This window comes from Silurus meridionalis, chromosome 15 (assembly GCF_014805685.1).
Source record: "Silurus meridionalis isolate SWU-2019-XX chromosome 15, ASM1480568v1, whole genome shotgun sequence".
Classification (NCBI taxonomy): Eukaryota; Metazoa; Chordata; class Actinopteri; order Siluriformes; family Siluridae; genus Silurus; species Silurus meridionalis.
In genome coordinates, this window is record NC_060898.1 from 17,052,496 (window position 1) to 17,067,950 (window position 15,455).

The 15,455-nt window shown below is 37.8% G+C and overlaps 1 protein-coding gene across 4 annotated transcripts in view; it reads right to left on the reverse strand.

The window, feature by feature from the left end:
- The window catches only part of cnksr2b (connector enhancer of kinase suppressor of Ras 2b), a 39,816-nt gene extending 29,725 nt beyond the window's left edge, over positions 1–10,091 (reverse strand). Inside the window, exon 1 of one of the 4 annotated variants that reach the window (XM_046867540.1) lies at positions 9,578–10,091. In XM_046867540.1, coding sequence (XP_046723496.1) covers positions 9,578–9,641 — 64 coding nt within the window. In that variant the 5' untranslated portion in view covers positions 9,642–10,091. The remainder of the gene's footprint in view (positions 1–9,577) is intronic. The other 3 variants (XM_046867541.1, XM_046867542.1, XM_046867543.1) reach the window with 3 other exon arrangements.
- Positions 10,092–15,455: the final 5,364 nt, after the last annotated feature.

Here is a 15,455-nt window from a genome sequence, read left to right on the forward strand (position 1 = left end):
ATGTACTATACTATATATATAGTGGTACACTACAGTGTAGAAATACATAGTAGAAATGACAATAAAAGCCTCTTGACTTGACTTGATATATTTCTTTTTAATCTATGGGAAGCCCTTCTGCTTTCATGTGTGTTTCTTTTGCACTTAACCACTGACCTAAAAGTACCATTACCTCCAAGTTCACAGGGCAAGAAAATTGCATGGGTATACTCTGCTAATGGCATCACTGTGAGTCTCAAGCATATGCTGACTGTGTGCTGACACAGAAAACACTCAGAGGAACAAAATGTGAAGCGACTCAAACTTCATGGCCAGACAGACATCTAATGTGGGAGCTTGTGTAAGTTTATGTTTATTTGTTAGTGGCTGCATTTGTATTGTCATACAATGGCACAATGTTGTTAAATGTACATAAGTAGAAATTTGGACACGATTGCATGCAAAGACAAGCGCATAATATCACAATACACAGCACAGGGTTAGTTGTGAAGAAAGCAGCTGTTCAAACATTCACAGACATTAGATAAAGACGTGCACACACACACACACACACACACACACACACACACACACACACACACACATACACACATACACACAAACACACACAAATCTCACATAATGAAATGCCTAGGTGTCAGAAACAGATTTCCATGGATTTAAAGGACTATTGTCATTATTAAGGGTACAAGTGCTTGGCAGAACCTCATGGTTGTCAGGGAAACACCCCCACAATATCACCACCACACACTGACCCTCCTGAAGCATGTTTTTCTCTCGCATGCTCACTAAATAAAGACAATATTTCCAACAACTCTATATTTACACACCTACCATATTCTGTGAGCTATCCCCACGCAAATTAAAAGAAAATAGGAAACTGTAATCTCCTTGAAGCACCACACAAAATACTTGTTGATAATGAAAAGCAACTGTGATTAACATTTCATTGTAGACATTCAAGAATCAAATATACACCAACACACATACACTATCTGTTACTCCACTATTCCTCAGGGTTCAGGATGTAACAGAATATGAATATGTTATTTGGATTCGATATATAATGTTCTAAACGGATAAAGATACTATTAAATTCAGCAGTGTTTATGCTGACAATTGTGCCATTTGTATTTCTGTTTATTTTTTCCTTTGTTTTCCAGTCTTTCTGGTATAGACTGGTAGTCTTCAAAATTAAATGAACAACAAAACAAAAAATCATCAGTTCAAGTTTAGATACAAATATTTACAGCAATGAACAGATGCAGCTATAGATAGTGGCACTGCATTATACCATTGTTATGTTGACTGTTCACCTTCTCCTCCTCTCTACCTACTTCTTATTCCTGCCCCATACCCTTTTTGTTTTCTCAGTGCCCCAAAATCTCTAATTCTCTTTCTTCATTTCTCTTCCTGAGAAAAGCAGGGGGCTAATCTAATAGAATAAGCCACGGAACAGATCACTGTAATCAAACCTTAGATGTGGTACTTAATCCCTTTTAGCATGTTCGTGAGCCAGGCTAGGGCGTAAAGAAAACCAGTAAAAATCTCAAAGTGAGAATTTGCAGCTTTTATTCTGATTCAAGGTTGGGAAGCTTATTTTAACCCGATCCAAAACAAAGAAATCACCTCGGTCTGTCACTGTAGGTTGCTATAGAAACAGTACCTGGACAAGTAACTTTGATTAGGACCTCATTATACACTAAATAGTAATGTGCATGTGTCTGTGATTTATGCTTGATGGCTAAGTAGTTCAGCAGCTAATGAGAGCTTTGGCATCATAAAGGTCTTGCATCAGAGGGTTATTTAGATGGATTTGTGCTGTTTGTGTTGGTGGGTTCAGGCAGAACTGCTTAAAAAGCTCAGTACGGCAGGTTTAAAAAAAAAAAAAACACCTACACGCATCAGCAATTCCACTCAAATGTCAAACATACACTGGAATAATCACTTAAAATCTTATTTCCGATTTAAAAAAACCAAGGACAACCTTAAGAAAAGAAACCCCCCATCATTATTAATTATTAGTATACAATGTAACATGCATAGTATATGTACATAATTAGGTCAAACATATTACTTGTTATACCAGCATTTACTTTTTTAATACTTTAAAACACAAAATCAGTGACAATTTAATTTTCTGAGTACAAGTGCTTAACATAATAACACATCAGCCAGTCAGTGTCAATATTCACTTATAAAACAATTTATCTTATGTGTGTTAATGAGCCCTTGGGTGTTATTTTGCTCAAACTTTCTGCTGACTGCTATAAATATATTCGAGAGGAACATCAAAGCTGTTAATTACATTTAGATTAACTTGTTAAAGAAGAAAACGTTTCGCACTGAAAATGTGCCATCCGCATTTTCAACTGTGTTTATACTGACAATTGTCACGTCTGCTACACGTACCAACAGGAGCTCCTATTCCTAAGATACACACTCCCCATAAATAGAGCCATTTTAATTAATCTTTGTTAAGTCACATATCATGCACTCTAGTGATGTTACTGGGCCTCGTGGTGGTAAATTTGTTTTCCCGGCCTTGAACTTGTCAATTTCTCTCTATTAGAATTAATATCTTTTCCATTATACTTTACCTGTTTATCACCTTATATTGTTGGCATTTATTTGCACCATTAAGCAAAACCATGCATCTGATTTCAAATTCTGTCTGGGCTTGACAGAAACAAACATTCCTAAATGCGTTATTATTTCTAAATACATAAGTATTTATGTAATGTATTGTAATTCATTATTGCATAGCAGAACACCATCAAACAGAAGAATACATTATTTCAATTGGATATTCAGTATTACCAAGAAAGTATTACAAAAAATGACAAGTCGATGCTCCAAACTCTAAAGTGAACACAAGCCTAGAGAATGTGTCTACCTATCAGGACACTTTGGGCAAATACAGGCTTGTTAAGGATTTAGGAGAAAAAGCTGAAAGTTGAAATAAAAAAAATTCTGGCTAGCATTGACAAGTAGCTGCATTGTACCACAACTCTGACTCTAAATGCCGATCCATGACCTAGTCACAAATGTGTACAGTCCCTCATGAAGAGCCATCATATATAATCTCATCTCTGACCTCATAGATTTTGAGGACATTAAACACCTGGTAATTATAGCTACTCTGACAAAGCTATTAATCAAACAGCAGAGTGTAGTGTGTTAAACGAAATCATTAATCTCTTTCAAAAGACACATAATGATTAGCCATCCAAAGTCAAAGACATATAAGCTATTGAGTAAGCAAAGGAGAAGGTGTGTTTGCACAGAGGATTCAGAACCTTTTAAAGAACTGAAGTGATGCACATAAAAATTAAACAGATACTGGATGTGTCAATTAATAAAGGATTCATCAGTTCAAGCTCAAAGCAAAAGCACAGAAACACAGTGCACATAGAAGAGACTGAGAATCCACATGGGGAAAAACTGACATTTCATGATAGCAGTGTATTGTACATACAGTATCAATAGGTTGAGGACAAATGTAATTTTCGGTCAAATGAGACCATAACCCAGACACTCCAGACACTATGTTGCAAAATTGGTAAAATTGATTATTAGCTGGTCAAATTTACCACTTTAATCCTAAATTTTATTTAATTAAAATTATCAATTAAAATGTTGTTTAAAAGTTTCTAAGAATTAAAGTAGATCAAAATCATAAAGCCAGTATCATGAGATGTATCGTTACAGCGCTACTTAACAGATATGCAAAAGATTGTTTAAGATTCCACTCTGCTAGTATCGAGTCTGTTGAGTGGACCATACATGTACATAGAAACTGGTCTAGACACATTCTGGGACAATACCAAAAGTTTATTATTATCTTTAGATTATGCAGAGCATCCACCAAACAAACGTTTTTGTGATCAGGGAACTTTTGTTTGTCCTCTGATGTTGCTATAGAAATGGTAACTTATTCAAAATAAGTACATTGATATAAACCTGTGATCTGAATTGCAGCTGGCATAGCTGCTATTATGTAGAAAATAAAACACACGGCACAAAAAAAATGCACAGCAATTATAACACAGCAATTGGTCAATGATTACATTACAATGTTTACTTTATTATTGTTATTATATAACAGTTTATAGTTAGATCTGTTGTTGTCAAATGTCCAGGAGACATTAGTTAGTTCCTGTTGTCTCTTATCATAAAGTTACACTATATTCATTCCGACACAAGCCTTTCTCACTCTTTCTTTCCTAGCACAAACACAAACACACACACACACACACACACACACACACACACACACACACACACACACACAAAAGCGGAGCCTGTCATTTTACAAAGAAACTGGAATGCGTGACCGAGACTGGGAGCGCTTACAAATGAGATTCCTTCTATAAATGTTAGATAAATGTTTTCTAACAAAATAAACCTCACTACATCAATAATTATAATAGTTACTTTGTTAAACAACACATTTTAAAGTCTGATTATTCTTTGCCTTTAAGTATTTGAAGTGTCTGGCATTACTATTAGAAGCAATAACATCTTAGAACGAACATATATCAATACTGTTCAGGTAATCTGATTCATACCAATCAGATTAGGAGAATCTGATCTCAGTGTCAAACAAAAATATATTGTAGGAATCAAGAGAATCCCCATGCTACTTTATAAACTTGTTATAACAATCATAAACTTTAAACATGCAGTGCATTTTTTGGTGCTTTTTTTTTGTTCTACCCAGAATTCCAGGGGGCCAACTAAGAGAAAGATAGAATTGAGTTTTTTGTTTAAAGATCATGGGCCTCTGTCTTTGCCAAACCTGCTGTTTGACTTTCTTTGACCCCTTGGGGCATCACCACAAAGCTATATGCTAATGGCAATGCAGCAGCATGATAATTGTTACGCGTTTAGTGCCAAAGAGTGTGAGTTGATGCTGTGCATCAGTTTCTAGTGTTTTTGTGAGATCACACAGAAATGTCGGAATCTGCAGAGATTTGAGTTTGCAGTGATGATGTGCTAATTACCATTCAAACACTCAAATGCGTATTAAAGGCTGTTTTCTAATCTTCTGAGCTCATTGTTATCTCACCTATTTTCTGTTCACTGCGAAGTTGTGCTGAAGGGATTTATTTAAGTCGAGCAACAATGAGAACGCTTTGAGTCACACTGAAGCTTAACTCTGTTGGCGGTATAAATGTATACAGTGACTTCAGTGACTTTTTAATCTTCCTCCCTGGCTGCATTACCTCTTATTTCCGCTTTCACTTTAATCTTTTTTTCTTTCACCTGCCTTAAAGGGGGTCACCGTTTAATGTTCCCTATAATTAGATCCCAAGCAAGCATTTAACACAGACAACAGATAAATTAATGTAGCATGCCTTGTGGCTAGCATGCTCGCCATCTAATTGTCACATTATTGAAAGCCTTAAAGAAGCAGTTTGAATATTACAGTCCTCTGCTGCTTATGGGTCAAATTATAATTCGAATGCTATCAAAGCCTTTAGATTTTTCAAAACACATGCCACATGCGAAAAGAGGGGAAGAGGTGAGGGAAAGGGCTATTTTCATGGCCAAAAAATAAGTTTAGTGTAATAGGAAGGCCCAAAGAATCACACAGTCAGAAATCAAGTCATAGAATGAGCTAAGCATAATGACACATGGGATGTTGTGGCAGATCATATTTCATCACTGTTTTGGCTAAAAATATTTGAATCAGCACTAGAACAGATGGTGAACCCTATCAGCATTTCAGCAATAATTAAATATGCACATTTGCCTCCACACACATTCATCTTCCTCAAAATATCCCAGATATCTAGGGCATGTGAGCAGCATTACAACACACCCTTTGGGCATGGCTGAAACACTGTATGAGAAAATGTAAGGTGATTATGCACCCAACATGCATAGCCACAGAGTTAGCTGTCAAAAGACAGTGAGAGAGTTACCAATGAGCCCAGTGAGAGCTGTTCATGTTTTTATTTAATTTAATTTCATGTAAGTGTGGAGATTCCAGTGTTTAGAACAACCCTCAATCATAATGACAAAAACTAAAATAAAACATAAAAACATAGAAAGGGAAAAACACATTTAAAGAATAGTTTTGGCCAAAATTAATTTGATAGAATTCTTCCTTTCAATAGACTTGTTTGGTGTTGGTGTTTAATGTATGCGTCATTAGTTTTGCACTTCAAGGGAAATGCAGCCAAGCTGTAATCGAGGCCCATCTAAGCCAGCCATATTTGCTGTGAACACATACTCAATTCCTCACATATCTGCTCTAAACTCTGTTAAGTCAATCATTTGAAATTATTTTGAGAAAGAGAAGGTTGCAAGTCAATGTCATTAGAGCAAATATTTTAATTAAATAATTGTTTTAGCTTCCCAGTTCCAGTGGAAAACTGAGGCTCATAAAATACTTTTTAAAAATATATATTGTATACAGTCTCTGTATTAGGCTAAATGCAATATGCCTATGTTAATTGTTTTCATGCCACAGGTGAGTGTGCTTTCACAAAACAAAATTTTAGTAAGCTAGTTTGCTGCTGACATACAGATAGGTAGCTCTGCGAAACTGATTCGCTTGCAGTGAAATAAAATCTATTATGTTAATAACAGATCATATTTAACACTTTTGCTAAAAAATATACTTGCAGATGTGCCTTTTTGTATGTGAATACCATAAGGCGCATTGGGCGGCAAGGTCCTGATGGCTTACTTGCCACTTCTGTAGCGATTTTGTTACGGAGTCGGGTTGCTAGCTCAATGCCCACCCTCATCCTTTCGCAGCCAGGCTTGGGACCGTGCATGTACTTTATCCCAATTTACCCAGTGGGCCCAGGAGTAGCAGCCTGGTATGGCTGGAAATTGAACCCACAAAGTCCAATGCCCTAACCACCTCCCCCTATTGTATGCAAATAAAGACAGTCATATAGATTCTTCTTACTCCTTTTCATTCTTCTGAACTCTCTGAAAGTAAGAATCTATAAGACCAGCACTGATACCAGCTAAGCACACCACTGAAAATTTCACATATAAAATTGCAACTGTTATTATGTGAAGTATTATTATGAGGATCTTTGCTAGTTTATTGCAATATTACAGTGAAAGGATCATGGGCAGTTCACATGAGCCTGAATTCAGACACTCTATAAGTATGTATGGCATGGTATGTGTTCAAGTATGTGCATGGAATGTAGTGTGTGTGGATTCATTGATAAGTCTCAACCAACAGCCTGCCTTACCACAGTGGCTTCTAAATAAATTCTTTCCCACTTTAAACACACACAAATCTTTCTGATGAGAAGAATGCTAACTTGCATGTTCTTTTGCTCTTCAGATGACAATAAGCAGAGCAGACACTGGTCATGTCTTCCGAGAGCAATCAACCTGACACAGAGGCATTTTGTAAGAGCAGCTGGATTCTATATCACAAGCATTAAACCAAACTGAGAGGATTCTACCATGTGACCTGTTTAAATGTATATAAGTACATATAATAAAAACCCATTACTTTAATCCTGATAACATCGACCATCAGAGTTTGACAATTCAATAAGCAATACATATTTCTGAACAAAATTTATACATTATTTTAAACCCTTTGCTGCTTACACAGAAAATTACTGCAAAAAAACACCGACCTGCCCCATATTACCTTTGTTTAAAAAAGGAACCTATCTAGATCAGCTATTTCTGAAGGAATTTTCACCTAATTTGTTCATTCACCCACTAGCTCTTCCCTATTACACAACATCTCCCAATAAGGGGTAGTAAGAGCTAGCACATGCTTTCAGGAACACACAAGCACATGTTGTTCAAACTGCATCACAGAGAAAACACTTGCTTATGTTATCTGCAATATTCCATATACACCAGCTCAGAGAAACTCATAGTGATTATTGTTGTGTCATATCTATGGTTAAACATAAGATTTCCAGGCAACAGGGTAAATGCGTTTCTGCTGTAACACATTTTAACTTTATGTAATATGCTTCAATATGGATGATCGGACAGTTTTATCGGACAGTTTATACACATTTAAATGTGAATATTGGCACAATATACTTGACACAATGTAGACCTCTAATTTGTTGTATACATGGTCTCTTTTAAAATGCTTAAAAAGGTCAGTAAATAGTTAAAGGGGGAAATCTCATTTTTATTGATTGGCAATATAATCTTGTCAGGCAGGCTAAGTTTTGCCCAAGGGGTGCTGCTATTTGACCTTTGTTTAGCCAATCACAGACTACAGACTTACTCTGACACAATCTCAGACTTAACAATTTCAACGTAAGAAACAATCCGCATGCCAAAAAGTGCACTGACTCTGAGAACCTTGAGAACACAGGCTATTGAAAATGATAACAAGTTCTACCTCTGTATTTATAAGCCATTATTATTGTTAATTTAAGTTGATTGGGCAATTATAATCATCGAGGCTGATTTAAAAAGGCTATATATCCAGCGAACCAGGCATCAGTGTGTGAATCTTCTCTGACGGGATGAGGATATTGATCCACTTTATTCACAAAAGTAAATCAAAGCAACAGGCACTGGCGTGTGATGAAGAGAAAATGACCAGAAAGACAAGAGTATGATGAAGTTTTCTAGCTATTGGACTACAAATGCAACCATTTTGTTTTACACTAGAATTCACTACTAATCACCTTCTGTGTAATGTCCAGTGTGTATATGTGTTATAAGGGCAGACAAAAACCCTGGTGCCCTAGCCAAACCCTAGGAATAATCCAGATGGATTTGAAGCAGCCTAACTTTAGTTCTGATGCTCTGATTTGTTTAAAGCTTGAGTTAGCACCTTATCTTGGTCAGGGTTGTGGTGGATCCGATGGTGATCAATGGAAAACTGGGTGTGGTGCGGAAGAACACCCGGAATGGGACACCAGTCACAGGGTTCCATCATACATAGCCACACAGTCATTCCCCACCTAAGGGCAATTCAGCATAGCCATCTTACCTACTGGTATGATTTTTTGAAGGGTGGCAGAACCTGGAGCAAAAACAACACACATGCGAAACTCCACACGGTCACCAACCCAACCTTCATTTCTGATTAACAAATCCCAACCTGCTGGAATTCTGAATGGACTGCCAGAAGTGTTTCCTCACACCTGACCACGTCATTTTGAATTTCCAGTTAATCAGTCGGTTAATTGTGTGCTTATTTATATGATAATAAATACAATGCAGTTGTGCTGTCCAGCTCGCAGGTTAAGCCTGATTTCAACATACCACACCAATAGCTTCGCACACGTTCTCGTTGCGTGCCTAGTGTTTTGCAGTGTGTGAAATAATATTAGCTGAAGTCATAGCCGCCATGTGTTTCAGGCATTGCGTCAGGGTTTCAAACTGTAAACACTACCCGGTTTCGAGCGCGCGTTAAATGCGCATCTGGGGGTGCAAATGATACGCACATAACATCACAATGCAATACCAATCCTTTTATGTGTGTGTGTGTGTGTGTGTGTGTGTGTGTGTGTATATATATATATATATATATATATATATATATATATATATATATATATATATATATATATATATATATATATATATATATATCCCAGTGCCTTACCCTTCATCCAGTCCACCACCTGGCTTGTTGTCCACTTGCTTACAGGTTCCATGACCAAAGCCATCCTAGTGGAAGTTGTTGTTTTTTTTGCGGTCAGTGCCAAACAAAGGCGCAAAAGCAGCGACTCAGATCGCGCGATGAATGCTCAGATCTAATCACTATATTCAAGCGCGTGCTCCATTGGCCATGTGTACGACCAGAGTACTCAAAGAAAAGCGACGATGATCTGTCAAGTCCATAAATCATCCCTGCGTGTGTGTGTGTGTGCGTATGTGTGTCTGCGTGTGAATGTGTGCGCGCGTCTTCGTGTAAAACTGTGTGCGCGCGCGTGTGAGAAAATCTGGTTCAGAGAATTCCTCCGCACTTGTCCCTTTCTTAGAGCCCAGACTGATTTCTTGGTTTCTCCCGAGCTTAAGGTTCGGTGTGTCTAGTCAGGGTTTTTTTTCTTGTTGTTGCATTGACAACAGCTCTGCAAGTCGCGCGCGGTGGGGCTGAACTACGTCAACACCGGATCGCTGGATGTGCCGGAGCCGTCAGCGATAGTAAACATCTAGCGCGCGCCTCTCCGCCTCTCCGCCTCTGCTGCTGTGCTTCGGATTTCGCGTATCGCTTCTCTTGTCATGTCACCTGGACGAACAAAAGGGGATCACACAGTCTTCTAAGATCTGTGCGCTGGACAAACCCGTGTGTGTGATATTATAACAATATGACAGGTGAAGTGAATAGCACTGATTATCACATTTTCATGGCACCTGTTAGCGGGTGGGAAATATTAGGCACCTAGTGAACATTTTGCCTTTAAAACTGATGTGTAAGAAGCAAGAAAAATAGGCAAGTGTAACGATTTGAGGGCCAAATTGTGATGGCTAGATGACTGGGTCAGAGCATCTCCAAAACTGCAGCTCTTGTGGGCTGTTCCTGGTCTGCAGTGGTCAATATGGTTATGAATTAGATATATATGGGTGATGAAAAAAAAAAAAATATATATATATATATATATATATATATATATATATATATATATATATATATATATATTCAGTTTCTCCCAAAATGACAAAATGTTAAGATTTTAGTGTTCTTAACAACAAATTACTGCTCTGGAATTTAGTATCAATCAAATCCTGTAGATTTTTCCTCTTCCTGTTCTATTAATACTGCTTCCATTTATGATCTTGCTATCAGGACCTTGGTTGCGCAGACTTTGAGTTGAAGCAGATAACCAACTAATGAATAATCATTAAGGAACACATCTCAGATAATATTGCTGGAGAAATCTGTAATCCCAGAAAAGACAAGTGTTCATTTTTTTGTGTTCATTTTACATCAAAAATTCTAATCATAATGATCATTCTGCTTTCACCTACAAAAGATTATATATTTATGTTTCTAGCTAGCTTTATATGACATTACTTTACATTAGCTCCAGCTTTACTGTGGCAAATGTAAAGAAGTAAATGGTGGAGGGTACACACACACACACACACACACACACACACACACACACACACACACACTCTGCATGGTTTGCTACAGTCTTACAAGTTGCTAGCTAATTTAACTTTTCTCATTCACTGAACCACGATTTCTACTTGTTAAACAATATTTTGCATCAAAAGTGGAAATGCCATAAGGTGTGGCATCATATAATTATGTAATAGAGTTGTTGCATTTAAAGAACATCTGAATTGTTCTATTAATGCAAAATAAATAGACATATGATTAAAGTAAAGTGTTTGCTCTTATAGTTCCCGTCCATGTGACTACAAGGCAACTCTATGTGGAGATGATGTGCTGTATGAACATCTCTAGACATCGGTTGCATGAAGTAAAGATCTCTAGCCAGAACAGCTTCCGGGTTTAGAGGTCTATCCAGAGCCATGATTACTTTGCATGTTCGCAACGTGTATGTTTCGGTTCCCTCTGAGATCTCAGGTTGAAATAAAGCTTAATTGCACTTACCTGTAAATGAGTGTGTGATTGTGTGAATGTGTTTGTGTATATCCATGTCCTCATTCTCATGTTCCTCGAACCATCACAACCCAGAGATTTTGTTATATACCTCGAGTAAGTATGGGAGTAACAGACCTCTAAAAGATGTGAAGTTTTGGAAAAGAGTCTGGCTGGTGATGTTATTTTAGCCCTTAATCACTCCATCCTAAGAAATATATTAAAATCTTATATTTACATTTATTCTATTTATTTTTAAACCTTTTCCCTCTTTTTTTCATTCTTTGTATAGCTTTTTTTTTTAAATGTCAAATGTAATGAGCCAAGACATGAAATTGTTGTATAAATTTCACACTGGAGCTGTTAGGCAAATGTAGTTAAAATAAAATTAAAGGTTATAGGTTTCACTTGTATCTTTGCATCACATATATAAACTCTATGGATCAAAAGATTTTGTAAATGATGAAGATAAAGTTATGGATAAATATGAAACATCCACTACTCAGAAAAAATATCGCCTCAGATAAAGACTACTTGCATTACATGTTGACGTAATGGATGCCAGTTAAATCTGCTAGATTCATGTAGCATGTTATGATCATTAAAATTTGACAGTAAGTACTGAAAATGCCATTTCAATATTGAGTTAGTCTAGAAAGAATTATGGTAACTACATGGGCCTGTAATAAAAGTTTTATATAAAATAAAAACTGATTACAAGGAGTCTGACAGCTAGAAGGTAGATGTCCAGGAAAATGTACACACTTATAAAAGTACAGACAAATGTTTTATTTTATTTTTTTAAAGTGAGAAGTACACAGCAAGCTATCACCCTCCATGATGTAACCATAACAACAATTATATAATGGTGGCCTGCTGATATGTGTGACAGCACTGGGCAGGATTGGAAAGCTAGAAATCTGAATATTATTAAGATAAGCTGCTGTAACTGAGATATATTATTAATTAATAATAGGAAGATACGATTTGCATTAATTTTTTTCAAGTATCCATTTTATTAATATGATAGGACCCAAAGAAACATCTCAGGATTGGCAGATGAACCAGAAACCATTCCACATATTTTTTAATATAGAGAGACTTTGTTTTGGGATTTTATTTCTTGCATAACTAGTATAAATAATTGTAGGCTTTGTAGGCTTAATCTTAAACTGTCTGGTTGCTGTGGTTTATTTTGTTTGCTTCGCTTTTGCTGTTGCACAGCTGCCACATCATGCTGGTTCAGGCATATGCTGGGAAGAATTCGAGATCGGATTATCGACAACAAAGAATTAAAACCACCAACACGCCTACGTCTTTAACACACATAATTCCCTGCAGGAAATCTCACTATCACTTCAGTTCAGTTTTCAAAAGAACCAGTTGAATTATGTCTAAGAGTTATACACAATATCCACTGCTTGTGAGGGTGTGCGTGCGTGTGTGCGTGTGTGTGTGTGTGTGTGTGTGTGTGTGTGTGTGTGTGTGTGTGTGTGTGTGTGTGTGTGTGGATAACAGATGTTTTGATCTTTACCAGTCTCAGAGCATTGAAGATTTGAAGAGTGGCTTCTGTAGAGAAAGGGATTGGTGGGGGAGGAAAAAAGTTCAAGACCTTGTGCCCCTAATCAGTCTTTCACTATTCACTCCTGGCTTTTTCACCATCTGTGGTGGGTGTGTGTGCGAGCATGAGAGAAGTAATTCAGGCTCACAGTTCTTAAGTGATCATGATAATCATGATAAGCCTTAGTACTTCTGAAGACTCCAATTTTTCACAGTGAGAACTCTGAAGTGTTCCCTGAATAGGGGTGAAAAGTAATAACCATTTGAAATACACTATAATGTCATCATAGAAAATTTTTACTTTACAACTTTCTTTGCTCAGATTTACCAAGGGTGTGAATATCAGTAAAGGGCACTGTAGACAGACAGACAGACAGACAGACAGACAGACAGACAGACATAGATAGATAGATAGACCGCAACATCTTCAGCTCTGCTACCTCCAGCTCCACCTCCTGTCTTTTATTCAATGCCACTGTCTCTCATCTCTCTAAATCATACAACATCGCAGGTCTCACCACACTGTTCCTTTCACTCTTGCAGATACCCTTCTATCACAAATCACTCCTGCCACTCTTCTCCACCCACTTCTCCCTGCAACCGCACCACTCCACTGCCTTCCCTCTCATTCACACACATGTAGTCTGTCTTACTCCAACTGACTTTCATTCCCCTTCTTTCCAGCATGTGCCTTCACCTCTCCAGGCTCTTCTCAACCTGCTCCCTACTCTTACCACAAATCACAATATCATCTGCAAACATCATAGTCGACTGAGACTCCTGTCTGACCTCCTCCGTCAACCTGTCCATCACCACTACAAACAGAAAACGGCCCAGAGCCAATCCTTGATGCAGTCCAACCTCCACTCCTGTCGTTCCTACTGCACACTTCACTGCCGTCACACTGTCCTCATACATGTCCTGCACCACCCTCACATACTTCTCTGACACACCTGACTCCCTCATACAATACCACAACTCCTCTCTTGGCACCCTGTCATACGCTTTCTCTAAATCCACAAATACACAATGCAGCTCCACCTGACCTTCTCTATACTTCTCCATCAACATTCTCAAACCAATTAATGCGTCTGTGGTGCTCTTCTTGGCATGAAACCATACTGTTGCTCACAGATGGTCACCTCTTCTCTCAGCCTGGCTTCCACTACTCTTTCCCATAACTTCATGGTGTGACTAATCAACTTTATTCCTCTGTAGTTACTGCAGGCCTGCATATCACTCTTGTTCTTTGTAATAGCACACTCCTTCTTCACTTCACCCCAATCACCAATATTTTATTCCTAGTTACACTGTCCACTACTTCATCTAATTCACTCCAGAATTTTTGCCATTTCCCTTTCCAGCTACACCATGATAGAACACTTTAAACCCACCATCAATATTCCTGGCTTTACTCCTGTTTCATTTGAAGCAATTAAAATACCCACCCTAACCTTCACTCTCCTACACTTCTCATTTCTCTGCTGTCTCTGTAGATGTCTTCCTCCTCTCCTTCTCCTCCTTATAGGAAGATATTTATAAAATGCAAAATAATAATCTATATAATTGGCGGACTCTTTGCAGGGCTCTTTTTTTAACTAAGCATATTATAAATGTATACAGTAGGGGGCGACGTTACTCCTATTGTGTAAATTAAAATCATAAAAAGAAGAAGTAAAGCAAGCCGATACCCCTCATGTTGCCAGATTTTCCTGTATCTATATTTAATCTCTGTCTAGTACGAAGGTGTATTGCAAGACTAGGGTCCATCCTGTGATGTTTGTCCGCCAGTTTGTCTAAATGTGCTTTGTCTTGAAACTTAACTATAATTTTGCCATAGTTAGACTTAACTTTAACTTTTAACCTGTTACGAAATTACATGAATGCATGTTATCCTTAAGCATTAAGCCATGTTAAGCTTTTTTTAACGCGTAATTAAACGACTTTCTGGACTCGTCTTCTTGTCTATACACACTGTAGTATGCTGTAATATTAATGTATTTACTGCGTTTGTCACGTTAAGCGTTTGAGAATGTCTACAAATTACCAATTTTATTCACTCCTTGGTGATGTATTTTAATCCAATGTGTAATATGAGGGACCGCGCATGTAGGACGTTTTGGAGACAAGGTGAGGGAGGGGAGATTGAGATGGTTTGGACATGTGCAGTAGAAGAATGCTGAGGATGGTAAGGAGTAAGGAGGGAAAAGAGGAAGACCAAGGAGGAGGTTTATGGATGTGGTGAGGGAAGACATGCAGGTAGTTGGTGTGAAAGAGTAAGATGAAGAGGACAGGTGGGGTATGGAGACAGATGATCCACGGTGGCGCCCCCTAGTGGGAGAAGCCGGAATAAAAGTGTAACGCGCTG